This window comes from Xenopus laevis, chromosome 1S, assembly GCF_017654675.1.
Source record: "Xenopus laevis strain J_2021 chromosome 1S, Xenopus_laevis_v10.1, whole genome shotgun sequence".
NCBI lineage: Eukaryota > Metazoa > Chordata > Amphibia > Anura > Pipidae > Xenopus > Xenopus laevis.
In genome coordinates this window covers 72,418,070-72,437,644 of record NC_054372.1, presented here as the reverse complement: position 1 = coordinate 72,437,644, position 19,575 = coordinate 72,418,070, and the positions used below count along the sequence as shown (strand labels likewise).

Here is a 19,575-nt window from a genome sequence, read left to right as displayed (position 1 = left end):
AAAAAGGAAATCATTTTTTAAAATCTGGAGTCTATGGGAGACAATTTTAAATAACCTGTATGGTATAATTGGCCTGGAATCAGTCTGGGATATGAATGCACCCTGCAGTGGTGTAAGTGGTAAGTGGTGTGCTGCAAGAAAGAACTATTGTTGAACCCCAATGACACAATGCCAATTCTTGATTTAAAAAATAACAGACATCTAGGGGTTCTTGTAGATAACAAGTTGTCTAATTCTGGGCAGTGTCATTCTGTGGCTACTAAGGCAAATAAAGTTCTTTCTTGCATAAAAAGGGCATTAACTCAAGGGATGAAAACATAATTATGCCTCTTTATAGGTCCCTGGTGAGGCCTCATCTGGAGTATGCAGTGCAGACTTAAATTATGAGGGTAGACTGTCAAGGTTGGGGTTGTTTTCTCAGGAAAAAAGGCGCTTGCGAGGGGACATGATTACACTTTATTATAGACATAAAGTGGATCACCGTACCAGAGGCCACCCCTTTAGACTAGAAGAAAAGAACTTTCATTTGAAGCAACGTAGGTGGTTCTACACAGTCAGGACAGTGAGGTTGTCGAATGCACTGCCAGGAGATGTTGTGATGGCTGGTTCAGTTAATGCCTTTAAGAGTGGCTTGGATGATTTTTTGGACAGACATAATATCAAAGGCTATTGTGATACTAAGCTCTATAGTTAGTATAGGTATGGGTATATAGAATTTATGTGAAAGTAGGGAGGGGTGTGTGTACGGATGCTGGGTTTTCATTTGGAGGGGTTGAACTTGATGGACTTTGTCTTTTTTCAACCCAATTTAACTATGTAACTATGTAACACATATCTAAAGTTTTTGAACGCTCACAGATAATTAACAGAACACAATAAATGCTGGAAAAACTTTGTTTCTTTCATATTTAACATGAATAATTAAGTTTGACTTTGTGTATATATTCAATTGTGTGGCTTCCTGTATTCCTGTATTTACTTGTAGAAGCAACTCCATTCCTCTTAGTTTCTCCTAATATAAATATTATTCACAGTAGTGAGAGCATTCTTCATCCTAGCTATCAAAAACAGCAAGCACATTTATGTTTTCTGCCCTCAGATGTAACACCATCATGAATGTTCTGTAGGGATGTACAATTAAGGGCAGATTTAGCAACATTTAAGATCTAGTGGTGGTTCAAGGTTTTTGAGGCAAAAATCTCAGTTAATTATTACTATTAATTAGTAATAATTTTCAAATTTGAGTTTTCCAAACTGGAATGTTTGAGATATTAGTTAAAGAAAAAAATTGAATAAAAAAAATAAAAGTTATTGAGTTACTAAAGTCAGTGGGAGCTATTTCCAAATGTTATGCTATTTTAAATTCAAGTTTCAAGATAAATTCAAATGTATGCAGATGCTTTAGTTTATGCATTTGCTTCAGTTCCTTTACACTAAAGAAATGTAACCAATAAATATGTCTTAAATACCATGCTGTGTAATGTTTAGGGAATGTGAATACATATAAATACATATAAATTCATATTTTTTTTTTCTGTAGAATTACCATATCATATTTTATATATCAGACGAGTTTGCCAAAAACTAAACTACATTCATTATTTGATCATCATAGTACATTTAAACATAAACATTTTCCCCCATATGTAATAAAAGGCACTACAATTTCCCAGTAGCAGTAACCCATAGCAACCAATAAGATGATTGCTTTTAAACAGGTGACTGGTAAATACTACCTGCCTATTGGTTCCTATAAGTTACTGCTCCTGGACAAATTTAGAGCCTTTTTTTACATTACCCCATGTATCGTTAAACAAATTACCTTAAAACCTAATGTACCATGTTTGACATGTTTTGTTGAGGCTATGCAACCCAAGGTTTGTAATTAACAGATGTTGATGGTATAACACATAGACAAATTGACAAGTGAGTATAATTAAAAGGCAAGTTTGATATATACCTGTATATAACAGCATTAATAATCACCTTTCTAGCATATCATTCAAGTCCAATGAGGCTTAGTAAAGAAAAATATTCTTAATCACTAATATATAAATACATGTACTGTGGACCTTTATTATAAATTTCTGCTCATATACAGTATCCTGAAATCATTTATGACTTAAGAAATAAAACCTGGTGTGATGATGATTCCCTTTCAAAAAAAGTCAACCATAACACAGTCCAATATACCTGATAAAAAAAGATTTCTTGTATTCTTCTTTTCTATAGTCACTGCTTTAACAAACGATCAGACATAACTATTCAACCACGTCTGTAATGCAGGGGTAAATATAAGAACTGATCCTATGATAGATACTGAGAGGAACAACCATAGGAAGATGCGATCAAGAACTTGAGCCACAAATTTCCAGTCTTGAACAACCTATGCAAAACAAACATTTAGTTTAGCATACAATTACTGTTTCAGCTAATTATACCATTTTAACACTTTAACCATGATTGCGATTCATTTAATAAGTTGACCCTTCATATGTCTTATGGGTTATTTATTATGCTCCGAATATCTGAAATTCGAATAATTCGTAGTTTTTGAACTAAAAAAAACTATGAATTTTTCGGAATTTATTAAAGCTTGATGGTCTTAAAAATCAGACTCTGAAAATCCGGCATCTCAAAGCTCTTGAGGTCCTGTATAAGTCAATGGGAAAGGTCCCAGTGTCTGCACTGCTGTCCATACTGATAGCCAATAATTTCGAGAATTTTGGACCAAAAAGTCTGAAAATTCGTAGTATTTGCGGAAAAATACTTAATTTTCAGGCAAAGCTTTTTTTGTGTTTTTAGTACCCTACTTCTGCACAAAAACAAAGTTTTTTTAGCATTTGCTATGGAGACTCACAAATGGTCCTCATTATAGGCAACTCACTCCTATAATGACCATACACCAAAATGTTTTACTTGGAACCTTACAATCAAGTTATTTAAACCTTGGGTATTTAGGAGCTCCATATTTCAGTGTTCTAGTTAGAAAGAGAGGTGTCTCTTGATAGACAAGTCGGTGCAAAATTATGTTCATGAACCAGTTTTTGGAACTGTGACTACTTTACAAATGAAGAAAGGGCATAACAGGTATACCAGAGAATTTTAAAATGAAAATGTCAAGACATCTGTTTGTGAACTGAATCTCAAGATACAGTGGGTCATGCAGCAAGACAACAACCCTAAACACACAACATAAAGTTAATGTTCTAGGATGGCCAAGTAAAATCCTGACATTAATCCATTTGAAATGTTGTGGAAAGATCTAAAGCGAGTGGGTCATGTGTGGAAACCCACCAACATCCAAGAGCTTAAGCTGTTTTCTATGTTTTCATCCCGATCATGGTATACAGTATTTAGTAGAAGTAAATCTAGAGCAACTGGACCTGCTGATTAATTATCAAAGACGTTTCACTACTCATCCAAGCAGCTTCCCTAAAAAGAGGAGGGGGCCTTCAACACCACCAATCTGCTAAATACAACGCTGTTCTTTATCTCAGCTGTTTCACAAAACTTCACACCTCCATTCATGCAACTCTCACAAGTAACACCTGTCTCTTTGAGTTGCATGACACAATGGTAATTCTATTACAGTAACTACATATTATTCACAACCACTGTGAGTTTCACTTGTCACTTGGAAGGGTTTATATGCTGAGGATTACCCGTACCAGTCAGTTGAACTGAATAAAATGCTTGGATGAGTAGAGTAACGTCTTTGATAATTAATCAGCAAGTCCAGTTGCTCTAGATTTAATTCTACTAGATATTTTGAGTCAGTAATTACACTTTTAGATAAGATCAACACTCACTTTTATTCAGTTTGTTCCATTTGATAAAAGAAATAACACAAACACGCGCTTATTTAATTTCCCTGGTGAATAAGCAGAACTTCCAACACCATGCAATACATAGAAAACTTTTTGTGACACAGTAAGCAAAATGTTGGTCTTACTTACTTGTCTAATAAAATGTTCTCTCTTTACATGTGTAGAAATGTACTTAATAGAATCTGATGCTTTTTCCAAGAAGGCAATTAAGACTTTTTCCCCATCACTTGCATTAATGCGTTTCCTTTTGCCAGAACGTTTTGATTTGGCAGAAGAGACATTGCTTTCTGAATCAAAAAAGGAGAATTGGTCAATATGTCCTTTCATACAGAGAAGCTTTGGAAGCTGTTCCAGGAAGAGCCGTTTTACCCATGGTGCCATTGGATGATAAGTGGCTGAAGACCGATGGTGAACATTAATGACAAAAACAGTAACTATTATTGACAAAGTTACAAAAATCATGATAAATAACAGGTATTCTCCGATAAGTGGAATTACCTTTGATGAAGAAGGGATAATTTCTTCAATGACTAGTAAGAAAACTGTAAGAGAAACCAATACAGATGTGGACAAGGAGAGTTTTTCCCCTTCATCAGATGGCAAATAAAACACTAGCACAGTTAGGAATGAAAGACCAAGGCAGGGAATTATTAAAAAAAGGGTATAAAACAAGGGAAGGCGTCGCAAGACAAAATAATATGTGATAAATGGGTAGGAATAAAGCCCATCTTTCCTCATTCCCTTTAAGCCAGTGGCATTAAGGATGTCCCATTCTCCATTATCAAAGAAATCCTTCCTGTCTACATTCTCGTCCAGCAGAATAAGGTCAACCATGTTCCCATCATACGTCCATGATCCAAATTTCATTGAACAGTTTTGTCGGTCGAAGGGGAAAAAAGTCACATCCATTGTGCAAGAACTTTTATAACTGGCTGGTGGAGTCCATGTTACAGTTCCATCATATTTTACTATTGCTTTTGTCATGAGGGAACCTTCAAAACGCCCATCAGCACTGGTAATATAAAAATAAAAAGGGATGCCTTATTAGAAATTCCAAAAAGACAAATTTGTGAGTCATAGTATAACTTCAAAAGCTTGGAATAGCTTCATGTTAGAATCAGTGGTAAAAAAACATGCACATTTACACAAGGTAGAGACCTGAGCAGTTCTGGTTGAATAAAGCTGCACATGTCCAGGATCTTCTAACCAGTGACCCAACCCAGACCAGGTGGCCCACATGTAGCCCAAAATGGCCTTCTACCTGGGACAACCCACAGGGATTTTTCACTTAATCTAACTTGACACGCACATTTTTCCCCCTTAGATTACACAGGGGCAGTCTGACTGTCTGGCTGTCTATGCAAGATGCCCCAGGATGGTGATTCATAGCTTTTTTGCTGAAACCTAACTTCTGTGTGGGAAGCAGACACAATGAACTCGCAGTCTAAATTTTTAAAGAGTAGGCATTTAGCTCTATAAAATAATAGGTTTTTAAATAGAAAGAGAACACTTACTTTTCAAAAAGAACAATATCAGGAAGCCACAGAGTTTCTGATGGAACCCTAATGTATGTTATCCCCCCATAGTCTTTAGGATTCCACCTCAGTTTCATGTCCATCCACTCCTACAGCATGAATAAATACATAGAGTTATTTGGTGAATTAGAAGGATTTCCTTTGTTTGATTAACATGATTTTTTAAGTAAGGAAAAGGGAAGTTTATTAGGAAGGCCTGAAAACGAAGCACACAGGAATTTATGTTAAAGTTGGATAAATTAGGAGTTTGATAACAAAGAGGCCTTTTCTGTTGTTATGCCTTTTCTTTCATTAACCATGTGGCACAATTTTCTCATTGACATTAATCATGACATTTTCTATTTAGAAATTGGCAATGTTTATTAATGACATTTCATTCTGCAAAAAATATGTTTTTGTTTTACAAGAACTAGGAGTTCGGTATGAATTGGTCAAAATATTTTGGAAGTAGATGTCAGATGGGTGTTTATGGAGTTAACATTCTTGTGTTCGTCAAGCAAATATCTTTATAAAATGTGCTGTGAATACTGTGTGTTGAATACGTTCCACCAAAACTGTATTGCCATTTGCCCTTCAGTACTATTGGAACATTTACTATTAGACTTGGTCAGCAGATAAAAAATAAGGCTAGATATAAAATGGAAAAATAAGGCATGAAATCAGGAGAGAGCAATAGTTTAACATCATCATGTGTGGTTGAAGCCTAACTATGCTCATCAGTCTTTTCGAATGGTAACCATGAAAAGGCTCATTCAGATATTAAACTATAACAAAGAGTGGAAAAAATCTATCCATGTACTCTAATATATCAGTGTCTACCTCTGCTACCCATTTTCCAAAAAAACAACAACAAATTAATGGGCAATCATTATTGCGTGATGAATGTATTGAGGGGGGAGGGGACACCTTAAGCACAGCACAATATCTGTAATAGGCCACATAACATGTAGGCACTCTATAAATTTAACATTTTAATTAAGAAATGGCTTTTAATGATAATAACAATGGAGGACATCATAATGGAAACCTACCCTCATGTACAAAAAATGGCATTGCACAAAAAAAGAAATGTGTATACAATTTAAAAAAACGATGTCCTTGCGCTGTGCCAGTTTTACTCATACATTTTAAACAGTAATTTGGCTAGAGGGCTTGGACTTGGAAAATAGATTACTCCAATTGGAGACCTCTTGGATTTTCAGACTTAATACCTATAAGTCAGAATTTGGACTCAATGGACATTTAAATTTCCAAGCATTTATTCATAAATAATCAAAATGATTGGACCAGGGCAGTGTTGAACTTGGGATTGGCTTACAATGCCTACCATGCTTACAATAGAACTCCCCCTCAGACTTATTATGACCAGTTGTCTTGGATACATAACTTTCTTTTCTGACTTTACCTTTTTTTGTTTTGTTTTGCTTTGTTTTGTTTTGTTTTGTTGTGGTTTTAACGTTTATTTTTCGTATTCTTTCTGTATATTGGTGTATTGCTTTATTGCTGTTCAATTTAATTCAGCTTATTTGATGTATTATTGGTTTATTTGATTGCTATTTTGTACTTACTGTACCATTTTCATTACTATGCTTTCATCTAAGAGATGCAGTGAGATAACCTAGAGGTATTTCATATTGCATTTCCACTATTACTACTCACATCTCCAAGCTGGAAATGACTTGTACAAGGAAATTTGGAAATCAATGAGGATATCAATTGGCAACAATAGTTTTTGAGTTTCAACTGCTGGTTGTGTGTAACTTTATTAACCATTGGATACAATTGACGGGAGTAATTCTCATGGCGCTTAGAGTTCACAGTCACATGACGCTTCTTTTAAATATTACATCACTTCCGGCTCTCCGGCCTCTTGGCCTCTTGGGTTCTCCGTGAAGGTTTTGTCTTACACTGAAGGTGCATCCCCCTTAACATTTAATGGTGTAGTACACCTACATCTCGAGGAGACTTGTTCCATAGGGGGTGCCTCATACAAAATTGGCGATTTTGGCATGCCTCAGACCTGGGGATGTATTAACACCATGTCTTGGCTACAACTGATTGAATATTAATACCGGATTGTCTGAGACCACTTACTTTCTCAAAAACTGAGATTACCGTCCTTTACTGGAGCGCTCCGGTCTAATCTTAAATACGCTATTTCATACTACAGCATATAATTGCCATCTATATTGTTGTATACATATAGACTATAGCAAGGGATCCCTTTTGCACATGCAGCGCTGCTTAGTTTTATTTTAATTGGTTTTAATTTGATATTGGCATAGTGTTGAATAAATATTGCCTTTTATTTCACATCTAGGAGTATTTATTTAAATTGAGCAATTTGGGGTCACATGGGCAGGGGGATAAGTCCCATTTCTGTTGTGTATATATATTGGCTAGAGGGCTAGCAAACTATTTTTGCATACTCATTTTACACCACAACTACCCATTTACTTTAAACTGCAACAATTCCTTTTAAAATAGAAAAATAAAAATACTTCTGATTACCTGCCTTAACCATACATTTGTAGTCATCAGCTGTTTTTTCTCATCCTGTTAATGATAAATAGCAAAAGATATATATGTCAATTCAAGCTGATCATTTTGCTATTAATCTAAAAATCTCACAAAATATGTATAAGTTGACTACTGACACATTGCTGTTTTATATATTTATAAAAAGTAAAATGAACAGCCCTTTTAACTGTGTTATGAAAAGTATTAGAAAACAAAGAACTAGTCATTTCATTTTTTATTTTGTTGTAACAGTATGTCCTAGCAGTAGTTTCATTTTTAAAAAATAATGGCATTTTTTCTTAATGCTGTAAATGTTGCCCTGAATTTAGCATCAATTTTATATTATATATATATATATATATATATATATATAATAAATTAGGAAACCCCCAGACATCTGCACCCACAGGCCCTGCACCCTCTGCCCTCCACAGTACTTGTTGAGAATGCAGGAAATGGGGGATTGCCTGATGTGTGCATTCTAGGGGTGGGGGTCATTGGCCCTTACAGTGTCCGTTTCTATCTGTGGGTTTTCAAACCCTATTTTCTCATGTCCCAGTAAATGCTACCTGTTGATTGTTTGCTATGGGTTACTAGAGAATTAGCAAACTTAAGACCATTTGTACATCACACTCTAAAAAAATATTAGGCCCAGCATTTAGACTCTGGTATATTTTATATCCTCCTGCCTCCTTCATGTGAAACATTACATTTGCTGTAAGCTTAATGGTACATACTGTATGGTGCTTTGAGCAAACATGATAAGTAGCATCATAGCAATAGCAAGTAAAAGAAACGTTCACTTTTGTTAGTTTTAGATGCATAGGTAGAAACCATAACATATCATTGCATTTTTAACATGCATAGGCTCAGTTGGGTTATAACATTTTTAGTTTAGTAAGAGTAACTTTTATCAGTAAAAAATAAAGGAAAAAAATTAAATTCATCGTGAAAATTAAATGCTTTGTGAAAATAGGATATTCAAGGGTGATCACTGTTAAAACCTTTTTTGTGTGTTATTTTCATTTATTTATAATTTATTCAGAAATATTTTTTTTTAAAAGGTACCACATTCATTAAGCACAACTACAATTGAGTACATTAAATAAATAGTATTAAACCAGAAAGCATGATTGTAAACCCGGAAAAGCCCAGTCACAGTCCTTGTGATAACAGATATGTATATATGGGTGCAGATGACTGATTTGAATAATTTTCAGGGCAGCCCAGTTGCAAGTGACATACAATTCAGCTGTGCTGTTTTTTGCGCACACAGCTGCTTTTTAGAAAAAAAAAAGTGACCTAATTTAATGGATTTTCTGCACTTCCCTTTATTTTAAAGACATTAAAGGTATATACCTTGTTTGTCTCTGTTTGTATATAGAATTAAATGTTCATTGTTAAACCTATTTTTTGCTGTTTATGATTTTAAAGGCAGCTAGGCAAAATGTATAACTGGAGCTTTTTCATTGCTTTTTTGGGCTTGTTTTTAGTAGGGATGTACCTATTAAAGGATTCTGTTTAGGATTCAGATTTGGTTTGGCCAGGCACTTGGATTCAAGCCAAATCCAAGTGCCTGGCTGAACCATATCCGATTCCTTAAAGGAGAACTAAACCCCCAAACTAATCAAAACCCCTACCCTCCATAGTCCCCCTCCCTGTCCCCCCCCCGCACAGGTGTTAATACCTGTAAATGCCCCTATGTCTTTAATTACCCCTCGATGCAGAGTCAGCAAAGCTGTGCAGGGGGAACAGGGAGGGTGGACTATGGAGGGTAGTGGTTTTCATTAGTTTGGGAGTTTAGTTCTCCTTTAAAATCACTTTTCATCCCATGAAAGAAGTTGCAATATTTTCTTTGGGTGCACTATATGCAAGGCTCTTTTTAGTCCTTCCTTGCTGTATTTTGCATATTATTTGGGATTTGCACCAAATCCTTCATGAAAAATATACTATTTATCCTAATCTCATAATAGTGGATTTGTTTCAGAGAAGCATATGGGCGTGGAATCCCATACAGGCATGGGATCTGTTATCGAGAAAGCTCAGAATTACAGAAAGGCCGTCTCCCATAGACTCCATTATAATCAAATAATCCAAATTTTTTAAAATAATTTCCCTTTTCACTATAATAATAACACAGCACATTGTACTTGATCCAAACTAAGATATAATTAATCATTATTTGAAGCAAACCCAGCCTATTGGGCTTATTTAATGTTTATATGATTTTCTAGTAGATCCAATTTACATAAAGATCCATTATCTGGAAAGCCAAGGTTCTGATTATTCTGATAAAATATTCCATATCTGTATAGCTTTTGTGAACCAGAAAACTGTTTAGTGACCACTTCTGAAGAAAGTTTGAGAATTCAAATTTCTTACTGAAAAAGTTATGTTTGCTCCAAAAGATTATGACACCTTTTTTTTTTTAATTCTTTTTTTGGGTGAATTGTTTTAGTCCTTGCAATTTTTATTACATTTCCCCCATTGAGTCTATTTTGTAACTGCTGAAATAGACCTTAACCGAGTCTCAAAAAAACTCTATGGGAAGAAGAGCACACAGCTTTTTCTTCTCTAGTAGAAATATTGCTTTAAACTACATCTCCTTCTCTTCACACTTCCCTCACACGTTGCCTCCTTCTCTTCTTTCCATAATAAAAAGCCCTTTAGTGAAGGACCCCTTCAGAAAACATTATGCATTCTATAGCAATCCCTTTTGTTACTGCAAGACTTTTTTCTTCTGAGGCCATTCCCAGCCATGCCTTTTATCCTTAACCTTCACCCCTGCTACATTTTATTTACTTAACCTTTTCCATTAGTTGACATAATTTTTTAATTTATAATGCATGTACTCTGTTCTTTGGGTTCTTGCCCAGTAAGGATTTTTCACTGTCAATTTGCAATATCTGCTAAAGAACAGTTGCATTATTTAATATAGACAGTCACAAGCATTAGTTGTGATCACTCTGTAGCATCAGCCTAAATAGATTTGACCCCTGATACAGTTTTTAAGTCATTAAGCAGATATTTATTGCTTCACTCACTCCCAGCAGTGCCTTTTGTGACAGTCTTATGTGGTAGTAGTGAGAAGGCATATTGAAAGAGAAAGAGTAGTAGAGAAGTCTTTGGAGATACTAAATTAAGTAACATGTGATGCTCTTTCTATTGATAAGTGGGGACAAGCACACACATTTACACTACACTACATCTATATCCCAAATTTCACATTTATTCTTAAGAAGTTTTGCAAATCTGTCAATATCCACCATCAATCCTCCCATGTTTTTGTAAGACTTCTGGATTTACTGTGGCTTGGTGGCATAACGATGCTAGTTAGGGTATAATAGGGCATGGGCATAAAAGGTCAAAATAAGGGCATGGGCAAAAACCTCCAGCACTCTGACATCTAATGTCATATCATGCGTGGTTGCCAGCTTGTGTGTTGTGCCATCTTATGTGAATTTGACAGAAAACATCTTCCAGACAGGGACTTCTATCTCACAAAGCCACCAACACAAAGGAATTGTGAAATCTATATGACTTTAATTGTATATTGCCCCATGCTGTTTCTAAATCTATGCAGGGCCTCTCCTGCCACGAGGCAAGCGATCATAGCACTATAGATGCTGCCCCCCTTTGATGCCCTCCGACACAGATATTTAAGAGTGGAGCAGGGGGGGGGGGTGGCAGCAGCCCAAGAATCGCCCCTGAACCTATCAATACTGTATGTGTATGTCAGTTATTACCAATAATCTGTAAATAAACAAGCAGATACTAAAGGTCAATGAACTAATGACCATCTATAAGCCTCCCTGTTACTTACCACATCAACAAGCTGGGATATTTTTAAACCAAAATTAACTTTAATGGTGCTGTTTGGGTTTAGAACAGGCCTGACCCATTTCTGGTAACCAGCAAAAAGTTTTCTAAGGAGCGCATCTTCTATTTCTGCTAATGGATGAAACTTTGCAAAAGCTGTTAATAATAAAAAATAATATTAGTGGAGTCATAAAATAAACATTTTGTTATTTTCATAGTAAAAGTTTAGAAATTAGTAGTAATTAGTAGTAATTAATATTAAAGCTATTACTCAATAAACTAAACTGGAACCATCTATTGAGTTAGTTAGCAATCCTGAATTCACCTTTCATGGGAGTTTTCATTGGTAACAGTTGGCCAGAGCCACTGCTTAAAAGCTACTTTTGTGTTAGGCTATATACATATGAAGATTGAAGCTACTTTCTCATATTTTTCAAAATGCCCCATTGTTTGACATGGGGCATATTCACAATGCTAGAATACCTAGATAAAAATGTGTTCTTACATAGTGATATTATACATATAATATATAATAACATCTTCTCCTTTTCTGACTGACCAATTATTATAGGATAACTAAAGCTTAACCAAAGTAGGGCAGAATGTTCTAAACTATGTTTTGGGCTTCTGTACCAGCCCAAGGTAACCACAGACATTTAGCAGTAAAGATCTGCTTCTTCAGTAGCTCCCCATCTTCTTTTCTGCTGATTCACTGCACATGCTCTGTGCTGCTGTCATATCTTATAAATGTCACGATATAAGGCTGATTAGTAAAGAATTCAGATTTCTGGTACATGGCAGCTTAGAAATCAGCACAACTAGTATCATAATTTAATAATCAGACCAGAAGCATCAGATTATATGAAAGGCAAACCTCATTTTCTCCTTGATCATTTTTGACGACCCCTAAGCTTAGCCTCTCAGCAGCTGTTCAAAGCACACCGAGCAATGCTCAGACTCAATGCTGCAGACACTCCTAAGAAAATCCAAAATGAGAAATCTGTGACAACTTTGAAGGCCTTGATCATTACTACTATAGAGATGCCGAACCCTTTGTTTGGTTCAGTAAGTTCAGTATAAAAAAATATGGCATGTCTAGCCATATTCATTTTTACAGTCTAGCTCTCCTTTAATGATGTAATGATGTGTTCCCTTGCATATTATGCCCCTTTGACATAGCATCACAAGTAGTTGCCATAGTCCTCTGAAACTGCAAGCCCAATATAGCATACATTCATACTGTATGTTTTCGCTTTTACTGTATTTTATTCTTTAAATGAAGATTTTTTTCCTGCATGGTCTTGGATTATTTGTTCTGTGTCATTCATCAAACCTTAAACCTCAAAACTAGTTAAACTGCAAGTAATAATGCTACTAAGTGGATCACATTATATCCATAAAAATAATATGAAGTGATAAAATGCATAAGTAAAAGTATTGTGTACTGCATCATGTGCTTCAGTGATTCATACATACTGTAGTGGAAAGCTTGTAGCTTTGTTGAAAATACCAGTTTCATTCTCTTTCAGAGCTATATGAATTTTAAATATTTATATTTACACTTAGGGGCATTTCAGCCTTTAAGCAAACACCCAGGAAGAGACAGTAAATTGCCTCCCAGCACCTAAGTTACAAGTATGGACTCCCACAGGGCACGTTACTTTAAAGGGCCGATTCATGAAGCTCGAGTGAAGGATTCGAATTAAAAAAACTACGACTACGAATCGAACGATTCGAACTAAAAATCGTTCGACTATTCGACCATTCGATAGTCGAAGTACTGTCTCTTTAAGAAAAACTTCGACCCCCTACTTCGGCAGCTAAAAGCTACCGAAGTCAATGTTAGCCTATGGGGAAGGTCCCCATAGGCTTGCCTGAGATTTTTTGATCGAAGGATATTCCTTCGATCGTTGGATTAAAATCCTTCGAATCGTTCGTTTCGAAGGATTTAATCGTTCGATCGAAGGAATAATCCTTCGATCGTTCGATCGCAGGATTTGCGCTAAATCGTTCGACTTCGATATTCGAAGTCGAACGATTTTAGTTCCTAGTCGAATATCGAGGGTTAATTAACCCTCGATATTCGACCCTTCATACATCTGCCCCTAAGAGTTGATTTTAAATCACAGACAAGAATGTAGAAAAATCTTGCAAAGAAATTTGCAAATATTTATGCTATTTTTGTTGTAAAGGTATGGGACCTATTATCCAGCATGTTTGGGACCTGGGGTTTTCCGGATAACGGATCTTTCCGTAATTTGGACCTTATGTCTACTAGAAAATTATGTCAACTTCAGCTGGTTTTACTTCCAATAAGGATTAATTATATTGTACTTCATCAATGAATCAATGGATCAAGTACAATGTACCGTTTTATTGTTACAAAGAAAAAGGAAATAATTTCTTTAAATTGCGATGAATTTATTATAATGGAGTCTATGGGAGATGGCCTTTCCATAATTCAAAACTTTCTGGATAACGGGTTTCCGTATAATGGTACAGTTTACTACAGTTTATTACATTCCATTCTTAGGCTCTAGCAAAAGACAGAGTAATCAACTATAGGGGGTCTGCCAGTAAAGAAAAGGAGGTGGGGTCCAGCATAGGACTGAAAAGACTGAAATAAACTGGAGGCACCCATTCTTATATTTTTCCCATATTCTTCTTCTTTTGATTCTCTTGTTTTTATCTCATATTTTAGCTCATTTACCTTCACTCTTCTTGACTTTTGTAAGCAAATGCTGTATATATGTCACACAGTTGTCAAACCTTTTGGCACTAATATTTTCCCATGGCCACTCACAGTAGTACATGGTTTCTATTAAAGGGACAATATACATCATGTGTTCAATATGCATTACCGGTATCTATTACAGACTATGCCCCCCACACAAGATGCTCCATATTTATTCATATTACATTTATTGAGCTTTAACATATGCTTAGATGCTACCATGGCATTTCAATCTATTGTTCTTTTGCCACGATCTAGTTTTTTGATTGTGACAAAATGTCAAAATTGTCAAAACAAAATCACAAATTAAAAAAACAGCTTGCTTAAATTCTGAAATTATACTCACTATTCACTTCCCATTGATGCAGTGAATGCACTATAAAGACAGCAGTCTTGCCAATGCTGACATGGCTTTGGCATGGGCATGCCTGATATGATAAACATGACATGAAGCATTTTTTACACTTGACACAGCCCATTATAACAGCACAAACTAACATCGAAAGTCCTTAATGATTGATATATTAATAGATTTTAATGGATCCTGAACTTCTGGATAAAGAATTCCATACCTTTACTATCCTTTTTTTGCATCACTAGCAGGATTGTAGTCACATCATACACAAAACATCAACTTTGACAGTATACACAGTGCTCACTTCTCTCCCTGCCTAATGAACTGTCAATGCTCATAGTACAAGCATTTCCAGATGTCCATTGATTCATATTGGAGACCTTTGCATGGCTTACTCAACATGGCACAATTTAGAAGGAAAATACTGTATACAAACTATATTTTAGTTAAAAATGAATAATTATATTATTACAGCTCATAATGTTAGCCCCAGTACATCTGTTGTCCCATTAGTAACTGAAAATGCTGGGCATAGCTGTAAATAATAAAGCTTGTAGGGAATTATCTGATTTGAACAGTTGCGCTGATAAATTATGTTTTTTTATCCCTGTAAATAATAACTTATGATAGGTTAACCCTTGTACATTATAAATAACAATATAACCATCCACTAAAAGTTAAAAGGCTATTAGAAGTAATTCTGTAGTAGAGGGTACTTTATTGTATATACATTTATGTACACATTCATAAATGTAGATATGACCAATGGAATTAAATATTATAACTTTTAATGTTCTATAAAACAAAAATGCAGTGAAAAATTACAGAATTAACATAAGATATTTAAGATATGCTATATGCCTACCCTAAACCAGTGCTAAATGATGTATAAAAAAGGTACTGATCCCTTTGGCTTTCCTCTTTAAATGAAGAGACATTGTACTGTGCCCACACTGCTTCCATTTGCCATTGTTGCACATGTATCTTCCTATACAAAAGCATCTGGTACATTTCAATGATGTTTTCACATTCAAATATCATCTCAGATTTTTTTCCTTTAAAGAAATTGTTGTTCACCTTGGAGTTAACTTTTAATATGATATAGAGAGTGATATTCTGAGACAACTTGCAATTGGTTTTTATTTTTTATTAATTGCAGTTTTTGAGTTCTGCAGCTTTTTATTCAGCAGCTCTCCAAATTACCCTAGCAACCATGCACTGATTTAAATTGGAGACTGGAATATGAACAGAACAGGGTTTGAATAGAAAAAGGAGTAATATAAAGTAGCAATAACAATACATTTATAGCCGTACAGAGTATTTGTTTTTTTTAGATAGGGTCAGTGACCCCTGTTTGAAAGCTGGAAAGAGTCAGAAGAAGGCAAATAATTCAAAAACTATACAAAAGAAGAAAAAAAAACAATTAAAAAGTCGCTTAGAATTAGCCATTCTATAATGCACTAAAGTTAACATAAAGGTGAACCGTCCCTTTAAATCATTTCCATTTCATGAATTCCAACAAAGACAAACAATGTTACGAGACCATTATTCAAGATCAATCTATCAGGAAAGAGAAGGCATAATAATTTTTTGGAAATCCCTACCTCATCTACATTCATTTAAAATGCACCATCACCTTTTTATTGCTGAAATATACCTTTACATCAGATATCTATATATAACAACCAACTTACATTTTGTAATGTATTTTTTCAATGCATTCTAACATTTTAATGTGAACTAAACTAAACTCCATGCAGAACCTACTTGAACACTTCGCCTGCAGTGCATTTCAACATTCTTTTGCTTAGACAAAGGGACCTGACTGGCATCTAAATAGTTACATGCTGATCAGAGTCCTTCCCATTCAACAAGGCAAACATGCTTAAATAATTGTAAACATGTCTAAAGTGCACTTACCGGAGTTGATGAAATACACAGTAATAGAAAAGGAGAGAAAATGAGTAGAGAGGATCATATTCAAGAAGACTTCTTTTTTGGTATCAGTTGCAGAGACTGGCTTCCATAGATCAGTTTATGTTGACACTGAGAATATCACAAGCCTGAAATACAGAGAGACAATTTGTGCCGTTTCTAGGAACAGTAGAAGAGTCTCTGATGCTTACTTTACTGTTTCAGCTCTGCTTGTATCATAAGCCCTGCCCTGTTTAACTCCTGCTGATGCAGATAATAGCAAGATATAAGGACCACAATCTTAATCAAATGAACACATTTCAGTTAGAGAATTAAAAGAAAACCGAACAATTAAAAATCCTGAATTTCTGTTCAAATAGTATTTTCATCATGATCTCTCCAAAGCTTTGCTGCTGGTTTGCTTACCAAGGATGATAGTGATTAAGAGAGTGGATAAAAATATTCCAGAGGAAAAAAAAAGCTGCGTCAGCTGTTAAGGTCGAAAAGATTGATGCTATTCAAATGCAATATTATCATTATCATTAATTATTTATACAGCAACCACACCTTGATGACATTGTGCTAGCTAGCATATTACAGTATGCTTATACGCCTGAAACATTAGTAGTTACTTGCAGCAGTACATATATCTTGGAAAACAATCAGTAAGAATGAAATATGTATATTTACACTGCTAAGAGCTAATGGATGCTTTCTTATGGAATCTACTAAATGAGAATAAAATATATGTACTCTTTGCAAAATATGCACTGGCTGTCAGTATTTTGTCTGGTATGCCATGCGTACTGCATTTTTTCATGATTTCTAGTTTCTGTAAAATATAAGATGTGTCTGGATGCATTTTGCTTGCACCATACTGATACAAATGAGGAAACAGTGTGGAAAGATTTTGAGCCCAATCACCAGGTTTTTTGAACATTATTATTATTAACATGTATTTATATAGCGCCAACATATTGCGTAGCACTGTAAAGTAACTGTGATTATACAACTACATCACATGAATTACATACATAGAATATATGGAGTAACAAACATCACAATCAATACAGGTACAAAGAGGTGAGGAAGGCCCTATGCATAGGCATACAGTCTAAAGGGAAGGGAGTAATACACAAGGTGTGGGAGTGGGCAAGATCGAAGTAAGTGGGTGAGAAATGTGGTGTTGTATGTGGTGTTGCGTTTGGTAGTTAAGCAGAGTGAGGGTAGGCTTCTCGAAAGAAGTGCGTTTTCAGAGATTTTTTGAAAGCAGAAAGGTTGGGAGAAAGTCGGACAGATCGTGGGAGAGCGTTCCAGAGGAGGGGTGCAGCCCTTCCAAAGTCTTGAATGCGAGCATGTGAGGAGGTAATGAGAGAAGAGTTGAGTAGCAGGTCAGTAGAGGAGCGAAGTAAGCGAGTGGGTGAGTATATAGAGATGAGTTCAGAGATGTAGGGTGGAGCAGAGTTGTGAAGTGCTTTGAAAGTCAGTGTCATTAATTTGAATTTGATTCTGAAAGGTAACGGAAGCCAGTGCAGGGATTGACAGAATGGCGAGGCAGAGGATGAGCGGTTGCTGAGGTGTATGAGCCTCGCAGCAGTGTTCATTATGGACTGGAGAGGTGACAGTCTCTGGAGGGGGAGGCCAATTAAAAGAGAGTTACAGTAGTCTAGACGCGATATGATGAGAGAGTGAATAAGAATTTTGGCAGCGTCTTGGGTGATAAATGATCGTATTTTGGATATGTTCCTTAGGTGGAAGTGACATGATTTAATAAGTGACTGAATATGAGGAGTGAATGACAGGGCAGAATCTAGGATAACCCCAAGGCACCGGGCCTGGGGAGAGGGGGTGATAGTGGAATTGTTAACTATGATGGATACTTCGGGGATGCTACTGGTGTTTCTTGGAGGAAAGAGAACCATTTCAGTTTTAGAGAGGTTTAATTTAAGGTAGCGTTGCGACATCCAGGTAGAGATAGCGGACAGGCAGGAGGAGACGCGAGTTAGGAGTTCTGGGTTGAGATCAGGAGATGAGAGATAGATTTGAGTATCGTCAGCATAGAGGTGGTAGTGGAAACCATACGAATTTATTAATTTGCCAAGGGAGGAAGTATAGAGGGAGAATAGTAATGGTCCCAGGACAGAGCCTTGAGGAACTCCAACAGAAAGAGGTAGGGGAGAAGATGATACTCCATTGTAGGAGACACTGAAGGAACGATTGGTGATGTAAGAAGAGAACCAGGACAGGGCTGTGTCACGAAGGCCAAGCGACTGGAGGGACTGGAGGAGGAGAGGGTGATCTACAGTGTCAAATGCGGCTGAGAGGTCAAGCAGTATTAGTAGTGAGAAATGATTGTTGGCTTTAGCGGTTAAAAGGTCATTAGTTAGTCGAGTCAGGGCAGTTTCTGTGGAGTGTTGTGGCTTAAAACCAGATTGTAGGGGGTCCAGCAGGTTATTGTCAGAGAGGAATGAGGTAAGTCGGTTGTAGACTAGGCGCTCAAGTAGTTTAGAGATGAAAGGTAGCAGAGAGATAGGTCGGAGGTTGTCAAGATTGGAGGGATCAAGAGAGGGTTTTTTCAGAATGGGGGTGACAAGAGCATGTTTTAGTTGAGAAGGAAACAGTCCAGTTGAGAGCGAAAGATTAAATAGGTGAGTTAAGGCTTTGATTAGACAAGGATTGGTATTGCGGAGAAGTTTCGAGGGAATTGGATCAAGCGGGCAGGTGGTAAGGTGAGAAGAGGCCAGAAGCTTTGAGACTTCCTCATCAGTGACAGGGGTGAAGGAGCACAGGAGAGACTGGGCAGTGTGCAGGGAGGGTGGTGGAAGTCTAGGGGGGTTGAGTAGTGTAATGTCCCTTCTGATAGTGTCA

At 36.2% G+C, this 19,575-nt stretch overlaps 1 protein-coding gene across 4 annotated transcripts; it reads right to left on the bottom strand.

The window, feature by feature from the left end:
* Nucleotides 1-756: 756 nt before the first annotated feature.
* chrnb3.S (cholinergic receptor, nicotinic beta 3 S homeolog) lies at nt 757-17,224 on the bottom strand. 4 transcript variants are annotated; one of them, XM_018243476.2, is made up of 6 exons: nt 16,714-17,101; nt 11,709-11,860; nt 7,877-7,921; nt 5,345-5,454; nt 3,960-4,842; nt 757-2,386 (listed from the first exon to the last, which is right to left on the bottom strand). In XM_018243476.2, exons 1-6 carry the CDS (start codon nt 16,769-16,771, stop codon nt 2,252-2,254), a joined length of 1,383 nt encoding a protein of 460 aa, XP_018098965.1. In that variant the 5' UTR covers nt 16,772-17,101; the 3' UTR covers nt 757-2,251. The 4 variants fall into 4 exon arrangements, with proteins under 4 accessions (XP_018098965.1, XP_041435659.1, XP_041435658.1 ...); XM_041579725.1 differs by lacking the exon at nt 757-2,386 and adding an exon at nt 17,134-17,224 and having other exon boundaries at nt 3,795-4,842; nt 16,714-16,856; XM_041579724.1 differs by lacking the exon at nt 757-2,386 and having other exon boundaries at nt 3,795-4,842; nt 16,714-17,104.
* Nucleotides 17,225-19,575: the final 2,351 nt, after the last annotated feature.

What these genes read in the sequence shown, in the direction of transcription:
- chrnb3.S (XM_041579725.1), bottom strand. Translation starts at nt 16,771, where the DNA reads ATGATCCTCTCTACTCATTTTCTCTCCTTTTCTATTACTGTGTATTTC. An exon ending in CAAATGTATGGTTAAGGCAG is followed by an intron (nt 5,455 to 7,876) that starts GTAATCAGAAGT and finishes TTCATGCTGTAG; the next exon opens with GAGTGGATGGACATGAAACT. An exon ending in GATATTGTTCTTTTTGAAAA is followed by an intron (nt 4,843 to 5,344) that starts GTAAGTGTTCTC and finishes TTATATTACCAG; the next exon opens with TGCTGATGGGCGTTTTGAAG.